Raw genomic sequence first — 22,513 nt, 5'->3', positions numbered from 1 at the left:
GCTGACATACAGCAGAGGAGCTCCGCCAGTTGTTGCAGTTCTGCCTTGGAGGGCGGCAGAGCTGCAAGCCCACAGGAGTTTCTGCTGCCGAGCTATTGTTAGAACAGCAGCAGTGGCCCAGGGGATGAACCGACTATCTCACTCCTTTCTCACTCCCTGTGCGATTTATCTCATTCTCTCTCTTACATTCAGTCACTGTTCACTCTCATCCTTCACATCGTTCCCCTCTGTTCTATTAAACACACCATTTTATCTCCTCTGTCATATTCCCTTTTTGTTATAGAACAATCATGTTTTATTCATTCAGTCCTCAGCCTTGATTTTCTTTGCTACCTAACCACAGTCCTGTAACATCAGAGCAGTTTGGAGCTCATTACTCTCCTGACCCACTTCTCTCCCCTGTAGTCACTGCAATATGTCACTCATTAGATAATATATCACTATAAACAATGATGGCCCATCTGGGTGCTTCTGTGACATAGCTATTGGCAAGTGTAACTGCAGGAAGCTCATTATTCTTTATGGTCATACGAGTCCACGAGACATAATGTAGTGAGTACAGAAGGCTACATATTTCAAATATGAGACTCAGTTTTAAGCACATGTTGGCAAACAGCCATCCTGTTGAAGTGACAGAGACTGAGAAAAGCAAGCAAGCTACCAGATGCATCAGTGCTGCTTTGTCACTGACATATACTTTAACCTCTCCATCTTCACAGAAAGCAGAATTTCTAATTCAAAACGCTCTATCATCAGGCAATACTCAAGTTCATTTTGATGGCATGAAACATAATGCAAAATATGCATTTTTTTTTTTAGATATTTCTGCATTATCCCTGAAAAAAATCTTCAGATTCTTTGAAAGCCCATTGATGAATATAACAGTTGTAATTAACTTCACCGTAAGGTACATTATAAAACGTTGGTGTTTATCAGTTAGTAAAACCACAGCAGTTTCCAAGTCAACAGATATTAGTCAATTAGAGACAAACCGCTGTTAAATTGCTAGCCTCAATCTGTCACAGTAGATGTCATGTGACATGTTAAGTTCCTCATTTTTAAAATTTTAAACTGTATGCTTTGAAATCAGTGCGTCTTTTTAATCAAGTAATATCGCTTTAATGATCCTGTAGTTTGTCCAGACACACTTTTTTTTTTTAAAGTAAGTGTGTGTGTGTGTGTGTGTGTGTGTGTGTGTGTGTGTGTGTGTGAGAGAGAGAGAGCTTATTCCTTCTGTTTTTAGTCCTCAGGCAGCTATTGAGCTTGGATACTGCACATTTTTGATTATGAGTTTGTGCATGTGTGTGTGTATTTGGTATTTGGTAACATTGTTGCTGTCTTTCTCAGGTATGAGTTGCGGATACGGTACTTTCCTAAAGGTTATCTCAGCCATTTTTCTGAAGACAAACCTTCTCTCAACTACCTCTATCACCAGGTGAGGCCACACAACAGGATACTGAATGAAAGAAAACTAGTCTGGTTTTCTTAAGTGACTTCTGTCATTTATTGTCTTCTGTATGATTGCCTCATTTCTGCTATGTCCAAATGAGGCAGACATGTCTTTAAATCATGTAAAAAGATGCCCGTCGTATCTAATATGTATGCTGTTATTAGACATTTCCAGTCCTTAGCTCATTATATTTATTAAAAATCTGCTGCCACACCATGTGTCTCTCCAGGTAAAGAGTGATTACATGCAACACATAGCTGACCAGGTGGATCAAGATGTTGCACTGAAACTGGGCTGTTTGGAAATAAGGTGAGAACGCGCTCATCAGACACACACACATTACAGGTGTTTTGGTATTTGATACACTTCAAACCACAATGAACTTGAGTGTGTCATGTGTGTTTGCTAAATCTGTCTAAATCCCATATGTAGAAGTTGTCCTGAATACTTGAGGCTAGTTGTTGATCCTGTTCATATGTTAATCTTTTCTGTGAATTATATAGGCGGTTCTTCAGAGAGATGCCAGGCAACGCACTGGATAAGAAATCAAACTACGAGCTACTAGAGTAAGATTGTGTTATGTCATGTCATGCTGTCTTGAGTGTATGCTTCCAAAATGTTTTTATTTTGAGGTAAATTAGTCCAAAGAAAAATGTTGTGGCACTATTCTTTCATTTCAGGAAAGATGTTGGTTTGAGAAGGTTTTTCCCCAAAAGCCTCCTTGACTCCCTTAAGGTGAGATTAAACTAATATAATAATCTAAACCCACTTAGTGACTAACTGTCTACCCACTTCCTGGTAACAATGGTGTCAAAGCACAAATTGCATCTGATTCCTGCTTTGTGTATCGGCTGAGTTAGAGCTGACAGGCTGTTTGGGTGACTGGCAGGGAAACAAACCCGATGACTGAAAGGACATTTGGCTAAATGTCTGATCAGTCAGATTGTCTGGAATTAAGTTAAACTTCCTGTTGTCACTCACAGTGGGGCCTGTCAGTTGTGTGCTGTGCTTTTCTTGGCTTGTTCTCAGCTGTTTCCCAGAAAGCCCTTACTCTTTTAAGTGTTTTGTCCTTCCCCTTTTCTCTCTCTCTATCAGCCGAAGGCTCTTCGTAAGCAGATCCAGCAGACCTTTAAGCAGTTTGCTAACCTCAATGATGAACAGAGCATCCACAAGTTCTTTGAGATACTTTCTCCCATCTACCGCTTCGACAAGGAGTGCTTCAAATGCGCTTTAGGGGTAGGACTCTCGGTACATTGAGATAATGTTACATGTAAAGATCAATAATGACATGTTTTAATGTATTAGCCATACACTGAAATATAGCCAAAGTCATGAGGTGGGAGGCTAGAGCTTCTTTATCATGCACGGGGTAGTGTTCACTTTCACACTTACTTATTTCAGGTCTTGTAGAGTCAGTATTTCTTCTTATTACTTTATTTTCTGCAGCAGTTACTTTAACTTCAAACCTAACTCTGTTATAAATGCCATTAGACATCAAAAACAAAGGAGTATATTAGAGCTTTTATAAAATTTGTGTAAGTACATGATGTGATGAAATATGAGCTATGTGTCAAAATTTACATTTCTGCACTGTGTCTCTCCTCCCCCTCTAGTCTAGCTGGGTAATATCAGTAGAGTTAGCTATCGGACCAGAGGAAGGAATCAGCTACCTCACAGATAAGGGCTCAACGGTGAGTGTACACACAGACAACTCACCACAGAAAGTTAGCATTACTTCTGTATTTTTCCTGCCTCTTTAGAAGGCTTCCAGCACATCTGTGTACTGCTGTATGCCTTAGGTGTAAGGTCACAGTAACAGTTCACCATACTGCCCTCTACTGGTTTGCCTCCTTTCTTTCATTCTTTTCTCATCTCCTCACTTGTCCAAGTTAGAATAGGTCGGAAAAGACAGTTAGATTGGAAAAAGCTGGGAAACAGCATGCAGATCACAGTTGGATTAGGAAAACAGAACAGTTTTCAGCATTGGGTTAAGTATCTTGCTCAAGGACATGATTATGGTAGATCCACCAACCTTCCAGTTGGTAGATGACTTGCTCTACCTCTAGCTGTGATAACATTACTAACTGTTATTGGCAGTAAGTAAAAATATAGGCAGTCATTGAAGAATATATAACTAATGAAAATGTATTTTTAAAAAGCACCAATCTGAGACCACAAGTGAAGATTTAACTTTAATGTTTGTTTGTTTTTTTTAAATAAATCATAAATGATCAACTTCACATTTTAAGCAAAAAGTTTATTTACACTTCTTTTGCTTTAATGACTTGATGCTTTCTGGCTAATGTGGACTCAAGGTCGTCCAATTCTATTATTTTAAGAAGTTCTTGTCTCTCTCAGAACCCCTTAAATTATTAATGGGGTTGAGGTCACACGCTGAAAATGTCTGTTTGTTTTGAAACCAGAAGGTTTAGCATATCTCTGAGGAATGGAGTGCCGCTTCGCCCTGTTCACAGGGTAGTCAGTAAAACACCCTCAAAGTTGAATTTTGACACTCTGTGGTGTTCTTCTCTATATTTTTGTTTGCTTTAGCACCAATGTTTTTATATTTAGCTAAAACTAAACTAAAACTAAAACTAGCATTCTAGTTAACAAAGATAAAAACAACAATAAACTTTTCAAAAACAACCTAATATGTTTTTGTTAGTGGGAAAACTGAAATGAAATAAAAATATAGAAACAAAAGACTTAGTTTTAGTCCTTGTTAATTTGTTATTACAACTTATCTTGAGCCTTTAATGGACACGTTTATTGAGACTTTGGATATTTACAAGAATGCGAGTCAACCTTTTTCAAAAAGTTATGTCTTTTTATTTTAATACCTATACTGATATTCCTAAATCCTACCTCTGGTGTGTTCTATACATACAGTAATATTTAAAAAAAGACTGTTAAAACAGTGAAACTAAAACTAAACTAAACTAAAACAATCAACTGAAACTAAACTACAGACAGAAAGTCAAAGCTTAATAAAAATAGTAACCAATTAGAAAATTCACAACTATAATAACTCTCTTCAGCACATCCTTACTACACCATGCCTTCATGTAAGTAGGCCTACGCTGTGCAGCTAAAGTGAGGTACTGCAGTCATGTCAAACGTTTGATTATTGAGTAAATACTGTAGGAGTTTTTCCAATGCCAAACCAAGCGTTTGTTGTGTTTCCCCTCCTGAGAAACGGTTTATAGACCTCAACTCGTGCAGATGAGAAGAGATCCAGATAATCTTCTTTCTGCACTACTCCTCTGACTGGAGTCTTGCATTTTTTTTAAATATTTTAAAGGCAATGTCTGTTATGAAGTTGCTTTTCTATCTGTCAGTGAACCAAACTTGATGTATTGATCTTCTGATGTTGTGGTCACTTTGCCTGTACTTTGGATACAGCTGATAAAGTTTCTGTAAAGTGTTTTAGAGTGCAGTGCACAGCCTCCTTAGAGACCTTCTGTCTAGACATGGTTTGACGCTGAGAAAGCTCCTCTTTGCTTAGTGCAGCAGTCATATTTCTGACGCTTTCACTTAGTTCACATGCCACGTGTTTCACTGATGCTGTGCTTCGTAGTAAGCAATGTTAGAAACTTGAGGTAGACAATACAATCCAGTGCTACAAGCTGACTGACATCCATTTTCATTTTTGCTTGAAACGTTACAGGATATAATGCAGAATAGTTTCTTATAATTCTTAGGCTTTAAATATCTAAAGATTCTTTTTGACTATTTCCAGATGTATTTAATGACTGTGACTCTGCCTTTGTCTCTGCAGCCCACACACTTAGCTAACTTTAATCAGGTGCAGTCCATCCAGTACTCTGCTTTGGACGAGAAGGACAGGAAAGGCATGCTGCAGCTGAATGTGGCCGGAGCTCCTGAGGTAAAAACACACACCCTGTATACTCTTCACCTGGCTCTCTGTGTGTGTTACAATGTGAAATATAACCTATTGCTGTTTAAATTTGAGTTACACTTATTTGTATGCGTTTCCTCTCAAACATGTGGCTCATGTACATTCTCACTGAAAATGCATATAATGCAAAGTCTCTGTGCCAATAAGTGGATGTTGTTTTCCTGCTTGTGTTGGCTGCTGATGAAATCACACTTGTCACAGAGATTATTTCCATCCAGCTGATGAATGCTAATGTCACTGTTTACTTTATAAAATAGACTGTGTATAGAATTACTTAAACATAATAGTTCAAGTTATATTAAAACGCATGAAAAACTAGGTGAGCTGCAGGAAAAAGGAGAGGAGCCTGAGTTTCATATTGACTGTGTGTTTGCAGCAGGCTTACAGAAAACGTGTCACTGCCACAGTATTGGAGCAGGGATATGTGTCTATATGGGACTGTATGTGTGTGTGTGCACGCACTAATAGGAGGCCTTCTTCCTAATAAAGCCCTCGTTGTGTCACTGTGAAGTAGCTCTCTGTCCCGTTCTTACACTAATCCTTCTGTGGGTGTGTGTGTATAGCCCCTCACTGTCACTACAGCATTGCTGACTACGGCAGAAAACATGGCCGACTTGATTGACGGTTACTGTCGGCTCGTCTCCTCAGTTACTCACTCCTTCATCGTCAGGGTCCACAAAGGTATGACGTTCAGCTGTGCAGATTTTATATTATAGTCTAATGTTTCACTTTTTTGTTGTTGTTGTTTGTTTGGGTTTTGTTTGTTTGTTTTTTGTAGCTTTGTAGCGGTAAGATTGTGCAAAGATGATGATTGTGGTCATGTTTCTATTGTTTCTATCCTAACAGTAGCTTAAAAAAAAAGAAAACACTGTAAATAGTACCGCATTGAAATCGCTGTCAAGTCATCTCTCAGACTGAGGTGGAGTCTTGATTGTGACTAGTGAGGCTTTATGCTTGTCACTTTGATTAACCAGATGGTGTCTGGCTAGTGTTTCCTAAAAATAGCTATGGCTACAAAGAAATTGTGAAATCGTAGCTCTAGCATGAAGTCAGTCTGCTCTGTGACCAATTAAATTGTGGATTTTGTCTCTGCAGAGGGAGACAGAGCTCTGCCATCTATACCAAAGTAAGTCTACTAATTTGTTTTATGCTCGTTCAGGGCTGTGTTAAGTGAAAACAAGCTATCTTCTTCCTTCTTTTACCAGTGGAGCCTGTTATCTTTTCTTTGATTGATTGGGTGGTTATTATGGGTTTCACGCATTTTGTTATGACTCTGAAACTAAAGTGAGCATAAACATGTCTCAAATCCATGGATTCTTGAATTGCTTATAAGGTAAATATAATATTCTCTGTAAACTTTAGAAACTTTTTGGTTTTTAATGTTTGACACTTGAAGAAGCACACATGACAGGATGTGGGAGGATTCTTCGTTTCCCTTGTTGCGCCGCTGTCTTCGTAGCTGCAAATAGCAGCTCATTCTGTCTTAAGACAATGTGAGCCAAATCCCCAAAATAATTCTCTTCTCTCTGGTCCAGAGTTTCAAACCATGAGAAGCGGATGGAAAAGCGGATGGACGGAGTACGAACTCGAGCAGTTTGCGTCTCAGGTATAAACCCCCCCCCCCCCCCCCCCGTCGTGTTTCCTCTTGCTAGCCAGTCCATTTCTCCTCTGTCACTGTGCTTCTCTGTCCTCTGCTCTAAATGTCATGAATGACAGTGACGGCTAAGAGTTAGATAAAGGGTTCACAGATATGTGTGCGAGTGCTGTTACCACATAAAGCCTCATCTGTGTGCGCAGTGAAGAGTCCTTGTCTGGCCAGATGTCTTGGTGGAGAGCTTTAGTCACTGTCACTCTGTCTCTGCTCAGGCTGTCGACTGACTTCAGATTCATTCACGTGTACTTAAAATGACATTTTAAAAAAGACCTTTTAGAACCATTAACGGTAAAACTAATGCTTCTCTCCATGTTTCTCCCCCGGTGTTTGTGTTTCATGCTGCTTGTGGCTTCTGCAGGTCACATTAGTGGCGATGGTAAACTGCATTTTCTTTAAACCTCCTTCATTAGTAACAGTGGAATTCCTGCTCTGTATCTTCATTAAGGCTGCCGTATGTGTGGAGAATATCTCTCTAACTCTCTCTGTCCCTGCTCGACTCTGTATTAGTTCTCTCCATGACTAAACCTGTTTTTCTCCAGCTTGTTTCTCTGGAAAGAAAGAATATTTCCATCCCTCCCCTTTCCTCTTCTCTCTCTCCCTCTCAATTGTTCCGTGTCACTCCTTGTGTGAGGCCACACTGTAGTACACGAACGTTTCAGTTGTTGTGCATGTGTTTGGAGTCGGATATGGTGACGGGCTTTTGGCAAGGTAGCTCTTTCTGATCATGGTGCATCTCTTAATGTTGCAAATTGCAGTCTTTGTCTCGGTGAAGGTGTGCTCACCGGACTCAGTTATTTAGTGATGTTGGAAGGTCTTAGACATGGTGGCATGTTATACAGTTAAATCATTGATACCGAGAACTTTGTAGTGATTTTTAGATGCAAGCTTGTCATCAGCTCAGAACTTGTTGATTTGTTCTCGGCTCTTTTTCTCATCCTGATTTTTCTTTGCTCTGCAGAAACAGACGACTATGCTGAGATCATAGACGAGGAGGACACCTACACCATGCCTTCGAGTAAGTAGACATACGCTGATACACATACCCATAAATGTTGTGGGCAGCTAAAGTGACAAGTGGCGAGGCAGTGATAGCTGTTTGTGTCTGCGCTATCAGTGGACCGTGTCAGACTTGTATCAGAGGCATTTTATAGAGGGACTTTGTTTACACTCTGTCTACTTCACCGTTTCTTTTTGTTGATTTCATTATAGATGAAGATTAAAAGCCATGAACAGGCATGTTGTCTGAGTGTGGTGGCATTTTAGATGAATTTTGGAGTTAAATTTGGATGAGATTGGAGTCAGGAACCTCTTTACTGTAGCACACGTTCACTTGTGAAAATCTTTGTATTTTATTTAATTTGTCTTGGTATACGGTACTGTGCAAAAGTCTTGAGCCACCCCTTCATTTGTATATACTGTGATTTGAAACTGGAAAATGGGAGCGGTGATTTATTGAAACATGCATACATGGAAATACAAGTTTTCAGATGGTGCTGTATGGTGAAAAAGACTCTAGCAATACTGGGTGCTAATGTAGTTCAGGATGACCATATATTCTGCAAGGCTGAATACAGGATTCTTCCTCGTCTTCTCTGTCTGCTTTCCTGTCTACTCTTCACTACTACACTATCTCAAAAAAATCAACAGCAATTCACATTTAGATTCATCGCTCCATCAGACCTGTTGTCACAGATTTTCAGTCAGTTTTCTGAGTAATTTGGCGTACCTCACCCTTATTTCTGTTTCCCTTAAGAATCTTTACAGCCATCCTTCCACTGACACCATTTCTCATGAGGCTTCAACTCAAGGGTCTCATGGATCTCTGAGGTTCTTTGCTTGCTTTCTTAAAAAACTGCTCATTAGCTGCATATGCTTAGGCCACTTCTTTTGTCATCAACTTGTCCAGTTTCCTCAAATTTTTTGAAGTCACACTGCACACCATACCAATATATGCAAAGTTTCTGGCTAACAGCTCTCTTTTTTATATACCTCTCAAACTGTGTTATCGTTCAACTATCGTTCATCGATTCAACTAATAAAATGGGAACAAATTTTGTGTTTTTGTAATAGATCAAGTTGTGTTTTTGTGTAAACACAACACTGGCTCATCCCTTTAGTTGGGCGCCTTTTTATGCTTGAATCATTCATAGGTCAGACCTTCAAAAAGCCTGGAGAACTAATGCCCACAATTTAATAAAATAAAGTAAATAAAAAATAAATAAATCACCCAGACAAGAAAGTCTGGATCATTGGAAGCACAATATAAAGAAAAATGGGTAGCTCAAGACGTTTGCACACTATTTTATTCTTAAATAGTTTACCCAGCACTTGAAATTAAATCAAGTCACCTTGCAGACCTGATGTAAAGATTCCTTTGTTTGACATAATTTTAAAGCATGAATTTGAGTGCAGTTAGATATGTTCCAAGAGGTTTTTGATCTGGTCAGACTCCTGTGTGAATGATCACATTTTCCGTGGTCACATTATTATTATTATTTAAAAGGGGGAAGCCACTTCGACCATATTCTGTGTGTATTTTTACACTCGCAGTCTATATTTATTTTCACGAGTTCCCACAAGATTTGGCAAGAGCCGCAGCTTCCTCAGATTCTTTTGACGTATTATGCGCGCATTGTCTGCATTTTTAGTGAACATTTACAAATGACTGATTCCTCCCGTGATAGCACTCAGTGTGAAAGGCTGGTAATATTTTTAGTATGAGACATCAGCGTAGGCATTTGTCTGACCTTGTGTGTCATACATGGAGGCTGAACAGTTCTTTGCATTAATTAAAACATTGCTGAATAAATAAGAAATATATATGAAGAGGTTCTGCTGTGCTGCTGTTGCTGCTGAGCGATGCCTGTGAACCAGGCTTAAGACTCATGTTAAGCTGAATTCGATGCTGTGTGGCTGTGGTGAATAGGCAGCATAAGAAGGCAGAGTAGACGGGCAGTATCAGCTTAATGTGGGATAGGAAGATGGAGTGTATTTTCTTTTTAAGCTGTTTTGACAAATTGCCTGTTCAAGCTGCCATAAAATGTTGCCTGAATATCGTAAGCACTCGTTCCATGTAAGCAGAATGCAGCTGAATCCCAACATGGCTTTGCTTTTTGATCATTCATAAATTATAGTTTTGTAGTTCAGTCTTCTGGACTTACACATGTAAACACAGTACCAAAGTAATAACTACAGCAGCAATGCTTTTTACTAATCTCAAAAAGCATTGAAACATTCGTTTGCATCAGAACTGCAAGTGGCTCATTCAGCTTTTTTTGTTTTTTTTCTCCAAAAAGGTCAAGTTCAGCTGTTTATGTTGGTACTTGGGTAGTTTGAGTGTGCTAATAAGTATTTTGGTTGTGTTAACGGCAGGTTTCCAAGCAGTTCACTATTTGGCTAGCAAGTTGCTTGCTTTGTAACTTGCACCTTTCTAATATAGCTAGTGATGACATGTGCTGTGGGCTTGTCGGGCCTGTATGCTATATCACAGCATTTATTTCTAGCCAGTGTTCCTTTGATTATCCACCAAGATCTTGTACTGACGATGGAAGAGTCGGACTGGCCTTCTCCAGCACATCCCAAAGACTGTTATCAGGGTTTAGGCTTGCTCTTTCCCGCTTTGATCCCAGTGAATCCTGACATTGTCAGGTCGTTCAGTAGATCCAGCTAACCTCATTGTTTGGGCACATAATGTTGCAGAGCCTACACCTGACCAACTGAAGCAGCCCAAGATCATAACAGTGCGCCCACGGACTGTTATAGTAAGCAAAACAATGACGTGATTGATGGATCACTTCATCTGCCTCTCTTTTTACCTTGATGCACCCGTCACTCTGGAACAGGGTAAACCTGGACTTATTAGATCACATGACCTTTTTTCATTACTCCAGAGTCCAGTCTTTGTGCTCTCCACCAAACTGAAGCCTTTTTTCAAATTAGCTTCACTGGCAAGTCACTACCACTGGTCCCTTGAGTTCTCTTCACATTGTGCGTGTGGAAATGCTCTTACTTTCACTTTTAAACATCATATTCAAGATTTTTTTTTTCTCCTGACCACATTCCTCTGGTGATGTTTCACAGCTGTCCTTCCAGGTTTTAATCCGTTGAACAGTTCTTAACCCAGTTTTAGTAGTTTTAATAATCTGCTTGAAGCAGGCAAGGAGCTTGACCCTGAAACTGAGTAACAGCTTTTTAAAGACCCCGGGATGTTTTTTTCTGATATGGTTTCTTAAGACATTAAAAGCTACTGAGTTAAGGTTAAATAGAGTTAAATAACCTGTCGACCACCAAAACATATGAATCACTGCAGCAGTTATACAGTGGAAGGTTTTTATCTATTTGTCTTACCTATTAGTTATTTAATGTGATAACACTGTTTCTGACTTACAGTAGCTCTAATCCATCAGCATCACTGTTACACTCACACTCGCTGCAGCTGTTGAAGTAACACTGACCTAATTAGTAGAGACTCCAGTAACAACATGTGGCTCTCTGTACTCACAGCTAGCTATTTCTGTCTCTTATCACTAACCCATTTTCCCAGAATACTATGGACTAGACCAAGGTAATGATTGAAAAAGTACCATAACTCTGGTTGTACTGTGATGGCACTTTGACTTGGTGGTTGTTGTGACCCTTTTACGTTTGCTTGTGACTGAAAAAAAAAAGTTTCTGTCTGTACCTCTACCCTGTTGATTGGACCCCCCTCCTCCTCCCCCCACCACCAAACACCCCTCTGCTCATGTGTGATGTGCTGTGACTTTCTGCTAAACTGGTGGTAGCTTCAGAAGTGAGACAACCCAAATGGACTTGGATCTTGTTTTTGTCTGTGTTTAAAAGGTGGAACAAATTGAGAATGAGCTTAGGTTACTCTGCAGAAAAATCAATAATAATATAAACAGTCGACCGCTGTTAAAACACTATTCACTGCTCAGAGTAACAGAAACATGGCAGGTGTTCAGAAATATTTTTGTAACCAGGCAAGTTGATTCAGAGCATCCTCCTTATTGCAATTTTTGCCTGGAGGAGTAAGTGCAGTGAGAGGGACGGCTTTAAATAGATGCATACATTTATACGCTGGAACATTTTAAACCCAGACTACTAACAAACAGGATAGTCTTACTGCATTATTTAACACTGGACTTTTGAAAGCGTCAGCCACACGGGTGACATTTAGAGGCAGAGAACAGAGCAAAAGCAATAATTAGGGTTCCCTTTTTCATGCAGCCTGTTTCCACATTGAGGTCATCGCTGCTACGTTTTACTGCCCAGAAACTTTTGTCTCTAAAAGTCGCCCATGTGCTTGAACAGCCATGATTGTCATAAAAGTGCAGAGAATACAGTAAAGTGACCTTTATGGCTTCACGTGTGCTTTATTCATAAGCTTATTACATGGACAAAGTCAGGTCAGCAGTGTCATGAGGAAACGTCAGCTTTCAACAGCCTGCATCTCACAGACCAACCTAAAACAAAAGATTAAAAAAACTCATTTTTACCAACCACTTTGGACAGAAAACACAAAGAATATTGAGCTGCTACAGTTCCAGTGATCTGCGTCCCGAGCAAAAGCAACAGGTTTTCTGTTGGCCTGTGAGCCTTTTGAGAGTTTTCACCATATACCACCTGACTTTATCCATATTACATTTGAATCAACATAGAAATTCATGCTCATTGTAATTGGCTCCTGTTTGTCTGTGTTACATGGCATGTCTGGCTGTGGTTTGCTGATGCTCTTGTTGCATGCTGTTGATGGTGAGCTTGTTTATAAATTCAAGCTTGTCAGAGTAGGTCAGATTTTTGAAATATTGCATCTGACAGAATTCAATTTATTTCCATGGTGTGGTCTGAAACTAACCTCAAACATGCGTATTTAAGCTGTTTAACCTACAGATTGTTTAGACAGGCTGTAAAAATACTATAAAGTGCTCTGACAAGCTTGGTTAATGCAAGCCCAGTGTGTGGACATTAATCTGTGTATGTTTTGATCTGAAGGCTTACTCTGTTCATTTTCATCTGTGTGTGTGTTCGTGTTTATTTTGTGCATCCAGCGCGGGACTATGAGATTCAGCGGGATCGTATCGAGTTGGGACGCTGCATAGGCGAGGGTCAGTTCGGAGACGTCCACCAAGGAATTTACATCAGCCCGGTACGTTTGTTGTCTTTGCTCTCTCGCGCTCTCTCTGCACACTCACTTTCAAGAGAGGCTAAACTGATTCAGTCATATCACAGTAACGACACATAGCACAGTCAAAGCATTTGTACCAGAGAAGCATAAAGGGATGGTCTTGTAGAACAAATTTAATAGGTAACAGTATTTATTTTAAAGGCCCTTTAGTGAAAACTGCAAACTGTTTAGAGTTTGATTGTGACTTCTGTGGAGCAGACAGTGAATATGGTGCGTGTTGGTGTTGAAATGATGCTGATTTTGCTTGTTTGGATGCGTTTCCTGCAGGAGAACCCAGCTCTGTCTGTGGCAGTGAAGACGTGCAAAAACTCAACATCAGACAGTGTCAGGGAAAAATTTCTCCAAGAAGCACGTAAGATGCTGACCTCATAGCAGTAAAATCATAGTACCCTCTAAATAGTTTTTAAAAAAGGTTTCTTTTTGGGGAATTGTTTGACTCCTCCCTCTTGTGTTTCTTACAGTGACCATGCGTCAGTTTGATCATCCTCACATAGTGAAGCTGATGGGAGTCATCACTGAGAATCCAGTCTGGATCATCATGGAGCTCTGTACATTTGGAGAGGTATGACACTAATAAGAATATGTATAAGTTGCATCTGTGTAAAGCACAGTTACATCCCTGTGCATGTGGTATGTGAGCCCTGCTGTTTTCTATATTTGTTTAAAAACTGGAAACTATAAATTAGATCAGAGTTTTTGAGACGTGACCTGTAACCCTGTTGTGTGTTTGTTTAAGAACAGATCAGATGATAAACACTTTTCTGTCAGTTATTTCCTCACATTCCCCAGGGTTAAATATTATGGGTGTTATACATTAACTCATGTATATGCTTTCTGGTTTGTTTTCTCATTGTGTTTCGTTTCAGCTTTATTTATATAGTATCTCCCTGTGTTTTTCTACACAGCTTCGGTCGTTTCTTCAGGTGAGGAAATACAGTCTGGATCTGGCTACTCTCATCTTGTACTCTTACCAGCTCAGCACAGCGTTGGCGTATCTAGAGAGCAAACGATTTGTACACAGGTAGGAAAGAGCCATACAGAAATAATATAGCAAAATATTCATAATTACTAAATAAATATAATTCCAGTAGGTGGCGTTGTCACCTACTGGACTGAAACACTGTTGTTCTGTCAAAAAAGAAAACGCATGTTAGATATGAATGCGACCACTGAATTTGAATAGAAAAAATTATATCAGTGAGTTTTTCTCTTCCTCTAATTCCTTTTTGACGTCTCCAGAGACATCGCAGCGCGGAACGTGCTGGTATCAACGGTTGACTGTGTGAAGCTGGGAGACTTCGGGCTGTCGCGATACATGGAGGATAGCTCTTATTATAAAGGTATGTAAAAAAGCATCGCCACCTTTGTCTTACTTTCTTTGTGATCCGGCAGAGAGAAGCTCCATTATTATTCATAGCAGACCTGATCAGTGAAGTGTGACACAGTTTTCTTCATTTCTGTTTTTCAGCATCTAAAGGTAAATTGCCTATTAAATGGATGGCTCCAGAATCCATCAACTTCAGAAGATTTACTACAGCCAGTGATGTCTGGATGTTTGGTATGTTTTAAGTCTGTGCTGCTTCAGTTTTGTCCCGCTCCAGTCTGCTTCTGTTTTACCCTTGCTTTGTGTCTTTGCTTTACGACCCCTGTAGGCTGTAGCTGTCTCATTCTCACTCACGTTATTTGTCTTTCTTTAGGTGTCTGCATGTGGGAGATTCTGATGTATGGCATCAAGCCTTTCCAGGGTGTGAAGAACAACGATGTCATAGGCAGGATAGAGAATGGCGAGCGACTGGCTATGCCCCCTCAGTGTCCTCCTACTCTCTACAGCTTGATGACAAAGTGTTGGTCGTACGATCCCAGCAAGAGGCCACGCTTTAATGAACTTAAAACACAGCTGAGGTCAGTGGCGTGTGATCTGAGAGACTGTGTGTGACTGTGTGTGAGGCACTTTGAGTGTGGATTTTCTGCAAATTGATTTTTTTGTTTGAATGCTTGAATGAACTATGCTGCAGGAACCTTAAACCATCATTACTTTATAGACACGTCTCAATTAAACCCTAAAGAAATGAGTGAAACAGTCATGAAGACAATGACATAGTCAGTTAAACTTCAGAGATCGAGATAACAAAAACAAAACGGTCTGTGGCGGTGGCCACAGACCATTCAGGTTACAGGTAGTCCGGCTCTAGCGACATGGCACATCCATATGTGTCATTCTGAGAAGGTTTGTCTCTGAGCACAGTCTCAAATCTAGAGCAGATACCAGGAGGGAGGTTGTTACAGGACCGTCAGCAGCAGGACCGGTATCTGCTCCTTTATGCATGGAGGAACAGGAGGAGCAGAACCTTACAATGACCTTGAGCAGGCTAATCCTAAACAGACCATCTGAATCAGAATGAAAGGATTGGACTCCGTTATGGTATCATGAGGGCTCAATGTCCTTTAGCAGGACCTGTGCTCAGAGCCCAACAGCATGCAGGTTTACCACTGGCACCACTTCTGACAGATGTAAATAAGTCTGAAGATGGCGTGGTGTTATGCTGATAACATGTTATATTCCATTTGTTAAAAAGTCACAAAAGGTGTCGGGTTAAAAAACAAAAACAAAAGGAGATGTGGAGTCAGAATTCTTAAATTAAAAGGTTTTATTAATATTTTTGTTCCTAATTAAACTGAAAGAAACAGACAAGTTGCTGTCACCTTTAAAAAAAGGTTAAAACAAACAAACAAACCCAGGAATTGGTCAATAATCAGAAAAGTCAAAAAGGTTAAATCACCAAAACACACACACTTGCCCACAGAGCAGGAGTAAGCAGCCACCACACACAGCTCACTAGCTGCGAAACAAAAATGCTCTGCGGCTCTACAGATCCCCTTTTTCTAGCCTTAAATACTCTTACTAGAGTAGTACTTATTAGAGTAGACTCAGCTGTACAAAAAGGGTGGCACCTACAGCACGTGAGCTGGCAGGACGCATGTATATAGGGTCAGAATCCAAAGAAGCACAAATATTTGTATTTCAGATCCGTCAGTATTTTTTACCCAACTTCATGTGTACCATCCACGTCCTTTTTAGTAAGCTTTGGTTTAAATGATATTGGTGAAGAAAGCTGAAGAATGACTGCAGTGGCACATTTATTTTACTTAGTTGTTACATTATCGTATTAGAAAGAGAACCTTTATGTAAATTTAAATTGCCAATTGCCATCTGGATTTATAAAAAATAACAATAGGTAATCTGAATACATTGAAAAGGTAAAAGTACTTTTATGTCATTTATAGGTGAAAATGTGTTGTGAAATCCAGTGGATGTTTTTCTGTTCTACTTTCTGCAAATTGATACCACAGGTGTATCTATTAAAATTTTTAGAAACGTTTAAAACTCAGTGACCTCAAGATCAGAGGTCAAGTTTTCTGAGAATCTATTGAATGCTATAACTCAAGACGCACCTTTGATTACCATAGCTGCACCTTCTAGGAGGCTGAGGACCACCACTGGGGCCGTCAGTATTTTTACACTTGCTTGACAGCAGGTGTCACTCTCAGTCTGTTGTAATCACGGCAGTGTCACTAGCAGTGGGACAAACGAGGAAACGCTGTAGATGCACTTTTGAAAGTCTGAAACATACTGTGGTCTTGTAGTTTTCTGTTTTTCTTGATGACTTAACATCAGACCAAAATGAAATATTAACCACAGACAGTCTGACTTGTGAAAATGTCTGTGGGTGCCAAGAAAGATTCTTTGTTCATTCAAGCTTAGGTATTTCTTTTCTGGCTTGTTTAAACAAGTTTGTAGGTCTCGTAGACTAGTTTTATAGGTAACATTTGTATTCCAGCACACACTCACTGGCATTTCATTAGGTATGCTGTACCGCTGGTTTGGCTTCAAAACTGTCTTGATCTTGATCAACATGGGCAACAATTTCTCAATTGGTACCAAGGGGGCTCAAAGTGTGCCATGAAAACTTCCCCACACTATTACATCATTACATCACAGTCAGCCTGAATCACAATACTTTATAAATCCCAGAGACAGTAATGAAATATTACAATCTGTTACAAAGTAATAAAATATAACGAAATGGCTCTAATATGTGCAAATAACTTCCAGTACATTGCACAAAGTTAAATATATATAGTTGACAGTGAGTTGCCTCTATAGATACAAGGAGGGATCCATGATTTCATGTTGTTTACGGCAGATTCTGATCCTACCATCCAAATGTTGGCAGAAGTCAAGATTCATCAGACCAGGTGACATTTTTCAATCTTCTATTGTCCGATTTTGGTGAGCCTGTGTGAATTGCTAACATAAGTCCCAGTCTGGTCTTCTGCTGCTGTAGCCCATCAACATATTGTGCTTTTGTTGTAACGAGTGCCTATTTGAGTTAGGTTTGCCTTCCTTTCAGCTCAAAGTGTCTGGCAATTCTCCTCTGACCTCTGGCATCAACAAGTCAGTAAAAGATCCTACATATCAACTTTCCTCCTTATTCTGATGCTCAGTTTGATCTTGAGCAGGTCATTTTGACCACCTGTCAGAGTCCCTAAATCCATGGCTCAAAGAGGATGAAACGATCCAGCTGTAAACCCATACAAGCAACGGAATGATAATACTGGTGCTGATGAAAGTGAGGGAGCCTCCATGGTCCTCCTTCCCTGAGTTTATATATATGCACAGACAGCTTCTGCAACTAATCAGCACTAAGGATAATGCTAGTATTAGCAAGTATTACAACTTCTCTTGATATGTTACAAAGTATACTGTTTACATATTTTCAGATACCTATTTTTATTTTTTTATTTTTTTTTTTTTACCAGTGAGAGGATATCCAACTGACAATATTAATAGTCTTCACAGCCTAACTGAGTGCACACAAAAGGGTCCTTTACTGCTCAGGATGTAACACAAACCTGTTCAGGTATGAAGCAGGGTGCACTTTGCATTCTGTTTGGGCTGATGACTTTATGGCTGCCATGGTAACAGAGTTGTGATGTTGACAGAGACAAGTAAGCAACTTCAGTCATGCCTTTCCTTGTTAGATGATACATCACGGCTTCATTACTAGATTTTGCCTGGAGATGGTTTTGCAAGGATAGATCGCATTTTCCGCGAAATCCCGGGCGTGTTGCGATCAGATAAGGCAGTACCAGACATCACTGCTGGTAATTTTAAAATTCCCCGAGTCCGAGCCCCAGACTAGTGTGTCTCTTATTAATGGGAAGGCTCGAATATATTCACCATTTATCATTTATCAAGACATTACAGTTGCACAGTCTCAGGTAGAGGGGTGTGCCTATAATCTGGTCACCATGTCAGCTGTCATCATCTTCAGGTACAGTCAAAGAAAGAGACTGAATTTATAAGCCATCACATGCAGAAAAACAGCCACACAAACAAGTTGAAATTATTTATTTAAGCTACAGTATGTTCATGCTTTACAGCACTTTTTAAGACCTCTTGCTCGGCGTTGTGTAGCAGATCAGGAGCTTTAGTTTAATCTGACTCTTCTATTACCACATATACTATGAATATTTTCTTTCATTGTGCTACACAGTGGGGTTAGGTAGAGGCTAGTAAGGACAATGCTTTACCCACCCGTCATTACTCAACAGTTCATAATCTTTTGGCATGAACAGACCTGCAGTTTTTTGGAAACGATGTTTCAGCATTGCCCCTTATGGGAAATGAAAGAAATGGATTATGAGATTAGGAAGACTGATATGAAACTTTTATTAGAGTGCAGTCTGAACCTCTAAAATCTATAAAGACGATGCTTGGTATACATATTCATTGAAGTAATATCCTCATTGTTTCTCGTAATCGTGACATTGGTTCTCCAGGTGTCACTTAACAATAGAACATGCTGCAGATAGAGTTCAGGTTAATTTGTCAACATTGTTTCGCCTTTATTTTTGTCCTTTGCATATAGTCTACAGGAAATTAGTCTTTAAGAGAGCTATGAAAGGAGTCTGCAAGCGCTGCTATCAGTTATTTAGTCTAGACAGGCCCTCCTTAGTCATTTCATGAACTCTTCATGACAGCTAAGCTTCCACAACTGACTGAATCCCTCCTGACAAAACATATTGCACTTAGTTTGTGTACCTTATACATTTTAAGTCACATTCTTACTGTGTGAAACATGTGGAGCATGCAGCAGCAGCGGAACAAGATGCCATCATTGTTTCCTTCAGCGTGCACATTCTCTCTCTACCTTAACCTTTTTTTACTCTCTTACACAGAAACAGGAAAATGAGGGCGCATATTTAACTCCTGTGGTTTTATGAGTTTTGCTTAAAACCAGCATGACTCACACCTCACATTCCACCTCCACTTTTCTCAGTGTCAGCTCTCCTGCTTCTCCTGTAATTCTGCTTCTGTTAGGCTCCCTTTACCACCTTTTCCAGCACCCCCCCCCCCCCCCCCCCCCTGACTTATGCTTTTTTTTTTTTACCATCTCCTCCTTTTGGCTCAGAGCAAGTTGGAGGCCTTCACGTCGCAGAAATCCGCTCGTTACTTTGACACATGCTTCCATATGTTTGCGGTTGTATGTTTTAACAGGGTGAGAACATAGTGTGGAAAAGTGCATGTGCAGTGTGGCTGCTAAGCGGGCAAAATTAAGTGCATTTATTCAAATTGGGATGGCTGAGAGCGAAGGAGCCCTCGGTGGGCCTCAGCCAGTGTCTTGGTTACCAAGTCAATATTGACCATGTTCGACGTGGTCACTGGCTATTAATAGGAGAAAGTGGAGCCATATAAGGTTATACGATTTGGTTTACTTTCAGTCTGGCTGGCTTTTATATCATAATATCAATTATAGGTCCCTGCTGCCAAATATGCAACTCTCAGCTACTACTAGTGTGTGTGTGTGTCTGTGTGTGTGCGTGCGCGTGTGTGTGTGTGTTTACACAGTGTGCAGCTGCCATGAGCCACAGCTTACCAAAGAACAGAGGGAGAGAGAGAGAGAGTGAGGGAGAGAGAAGACAGATAGAATTAAAGAAGAATGGAAAAAGCCGAGCAGAGTTACTGCAACGCTGCACTCCTCACGGTCAAAGCTAGCCTACGAAGATCAGATCGCGTTATCCCAGCAGCGAAACGTATCTGAGCTGCAACAGAGCAGGTTTATGCAATCCCATATGAAGAAGTAGGCATTGTGATTCTAGTGATGCTAATATCCTCTGCAGTTCACGGTGACCTTCAGTAAAGTATTAGTGCTGACTGCTGTCGGGCCATCACCCATCTAGTGGCTGCTTTAATTCTTCCTAGGTGCTCGGGCGGATGTGGACACTTTTTTTTTCCCCTAAGGTAGAGTATTGTCTGATCTCTTTGCACTTCTATCTCATTTGACTTTTCTAAGTGTTGTGATGTCAGGCTTTGAAGAACTCTTTTCATTTAGCATATAATCAGCTATTAGAGGAGCTTGTATTAGTATCCCTTTGACCAGAGTTGTTCTTCTGGCGTTCCTCTTTGATGCTCTTTGACGTTTTTGTCTTCAGAGTTTCAGTCTGAAGGCTTATTGCCAGTATTTTGTTTTTTAGAGAACTTGGCTCGTTCACAAAAGCATAAATATGCTGTGACAGCAGTGACTCCTTTTTGATGGAGGATTTAAATATGGACTATAGACTTTACTGAGCAAAGTCTCACACTCATCAAGTCATCATGATGCCATATGTATGTTAGTATCCTGATAATCTTCAGTCGTGGTCATACTGGGAGCTCTCAGGTGAGAACTAGAGTATGTGAGATTAAGAGCAATGTGTTGCTCGAAACCCTAAGAATATGTAGTCCGCAGGGCCTGCGTAAATAAACTGAGGAGGCCTTGTTATTCCAGGTGGTGCAGTGCAGGTGGGGGTAGGAGACGGTCTGTGTTGATGTTGCCAGGTGTTGATGGTATTGCTGTTGCATGTATGCGATGTCATTTACTGTTCAACTGCTAAGCAAGACTGGCAGATTCATTTGCTGACTGCTTACATTAAAAAAGAAAGCACACACATTAAATATATAATCAGAGAAAGACTGGGAAATCAATCGCGAACAGTTAGGTTGTTTTGTTTAGTTTTAGCAAAGTAATTGTGTGTGTTGTATCTGTATTTGTTCATGCTGGGATTACTACTGTTTATTATTATGAAGTAAAAGGTACTGCTGAAAAACTGGTGCTAAAGGATTTAACTTTATCTGAGGTCTTTAGCTGAGTAAAGTAAGGATTGCCTCTACTGTAAGTTTAGATAATTGTAATTAATAATGGGTTTTAAAGCTCAATAATCAAGCTGCTGACTGTCGGTTCACACAAGTCTATGTTTACGCCGTGTTTGAGTGTGTCAGAGGGATCTCGAGTGTGATGGAAAAGCAGAGCAGACTGGAGACTGACTCGGGCAGGTGCAAGGACACGCAAACAATCGACGAGACAACAGAACAGGAACAGCGTAACGATGCTGCTAGAAATAGCGCCTGCCCTTGTTGAGGCAAGGCGAGCAGAAAGAGCACGTGGCGGTGCGGAGAGGGTGCTGTGCTGGATTGTTCAATAGAAGTTCAGTTTTCTGTTTTGTAAAAAGAGTAAACCATCTGCTCTCCCTCTGGGATTCGGGGCTTGGCTTCATCTAACTGCTGCTTTCCCAGGAAACGGGTCAGTAATTTTATCGCTTAAATTCAATGTGGTATCTTTGGCTACGCTAGACCTAAAAATGTTGGGTTTGGGGCGTGGGATGTTTCTTAAACTGTGAGTGATTCAGTCCATTCTTAAGCAATGCGAGTCAATGATTAAGTGCTTTAGCGAGCTGGCACAGTTGGCCAGCAAAGAACTGACAAAGACTGAAAATTGAGAGACGGTGATGATTTTTATTAGGCAAAAGTTCTAATAAATTCAATTTGTTGCGTTAGAGTAGCTGCCCCATGAGAGTGATTTATGTGGGATAAACTGTGGAGGCATAAAGAAGCAGCAGTAGGGCATTTCATAACAAAATGATATTTGATTTTACTCTCACTTAAGTAGTTTTTGCTTGGAGAGTCTGTACAAACAGAGTGCGAGGAATGCATGACTTTTAGTGGGTACACAGCACAGTGTAATAAAACTAATACTGAGGACAGTGTGTGCCTTTTAAATGGGGTTCACAGCAAGTTTTCATATTTACAGGGGGAGGCAGAAAACCACTTAAGCCAGCAGCGTGCTTGTAAAGAATCGCCAGTGGGGAAAGACCCTAAAAAGTGGGAATTGTGTGTTAGTCTAAGAGCATGCGTTTATATGAGCGGAGATAAAATTTCTACACTGAATGCAAAAGCCTTTTTTCTGCAGCAGTGGGAGTAACTGT

General features: G+C 40.2%; 1 protein-coding gene across 14 annotated transcripts in view; it reads left to right on the top strand.

Moving 5' to 3' along the window:
* The window catches only part of LOC309716781 (focal adhesion kinase 1-like), a 64,939-nt gene that overhangs the window by 21,945 nt on the left and 20,481 nt on the right, over positions 1–22,513 (top strand). For 5 of the 14 annotated variants that reach the window (XM_082550803.1, XM_082550815.1, XM_082550804.1 and 2 more), the window contains 20 exons: positions 1,348–1,435; positions 1,680–1,759; positions 1,954–2,016; positions 2,131–2,185; positions 2,546–2,698; positions 3,064–3,141; positions 5,229–5,336; positions 5,933–6,050; positions 6,465–6,495; positions 6,905–6,975; positions 7,382–7,399; positions 7,982–8,038; positions 11,567–11,587; positions 13,071–13,168; positions 13,475–13,559; positions 13,669–13,769; positions 14,113–14,228; positions 14,447–14,547; positions 14,676–14,765; positions 14,905–15,109. In XM_082550803.1, the coding sequence (XP_082406929.1) occupies positions 1,348–1,435; positions 1,680–1,759; positions 1,954–2,016; positions 2,131–2,185; positions 2,546–2,698; positions 3,064–3,141; positions 5,229–5,336; positions 5,933–6,050; positions 6,465–6,495; positions 6,905–6,975; positions 7,382–7,399; positions 7,982–8,038; positions 11,567–11,587; positions 13,071–13,168; positions 13,475–13,559; positions 13,669–13,769; positions 14,113–14,228; positions 14,447–14,547; positions 14,676–14,765; positions 14,905–15,109 (1,737 nt within the window). The remainder of the gene's footprint in view (positions 1–1,347; positions 1,436–1,679; positions 1,760–1,953; positions 2,017–2,130; positions 2,186–2,545; positions 2,699–3,063; positions 3,142–5,228; positions 5,337–5,932; positions 6,051–6,464; positions 6,496–6,904; positions 6,976–7,381; positions 7,400–7,981; positions 8,039–11,566; positions 11,588–13,070; positions 13,169–13,474; positions 13,560–13,668; positions 13,770–14,112; positions 14,229–14,446; positions 14,548–14,675; positions 14,766–14,904; positions 15,110–22,513) is intronic. The other 9 variants (XM_082550808.1, XM_082550806.1, XM_082550810.1 and 6 more) reach the window with 7 other exon arrangements.

This window comes from Aulonocara stuartgranti (genome assembly GCF_965226115.1).
Source record: "Aulonocara stuartgranti genome assembly, chromosome: 11".
NCBI lineage: Eukaryota > Metazoa > Chordata > Actinopteri > Cichliformes > Cichlidae > Aulonocara > Aulonocara stuartgranti.
The sequence above is the reverse complement of the archived record's forward strand: the minus strand, read 5'-3'. Positions and strand labels throughout refer to the sequence as shown.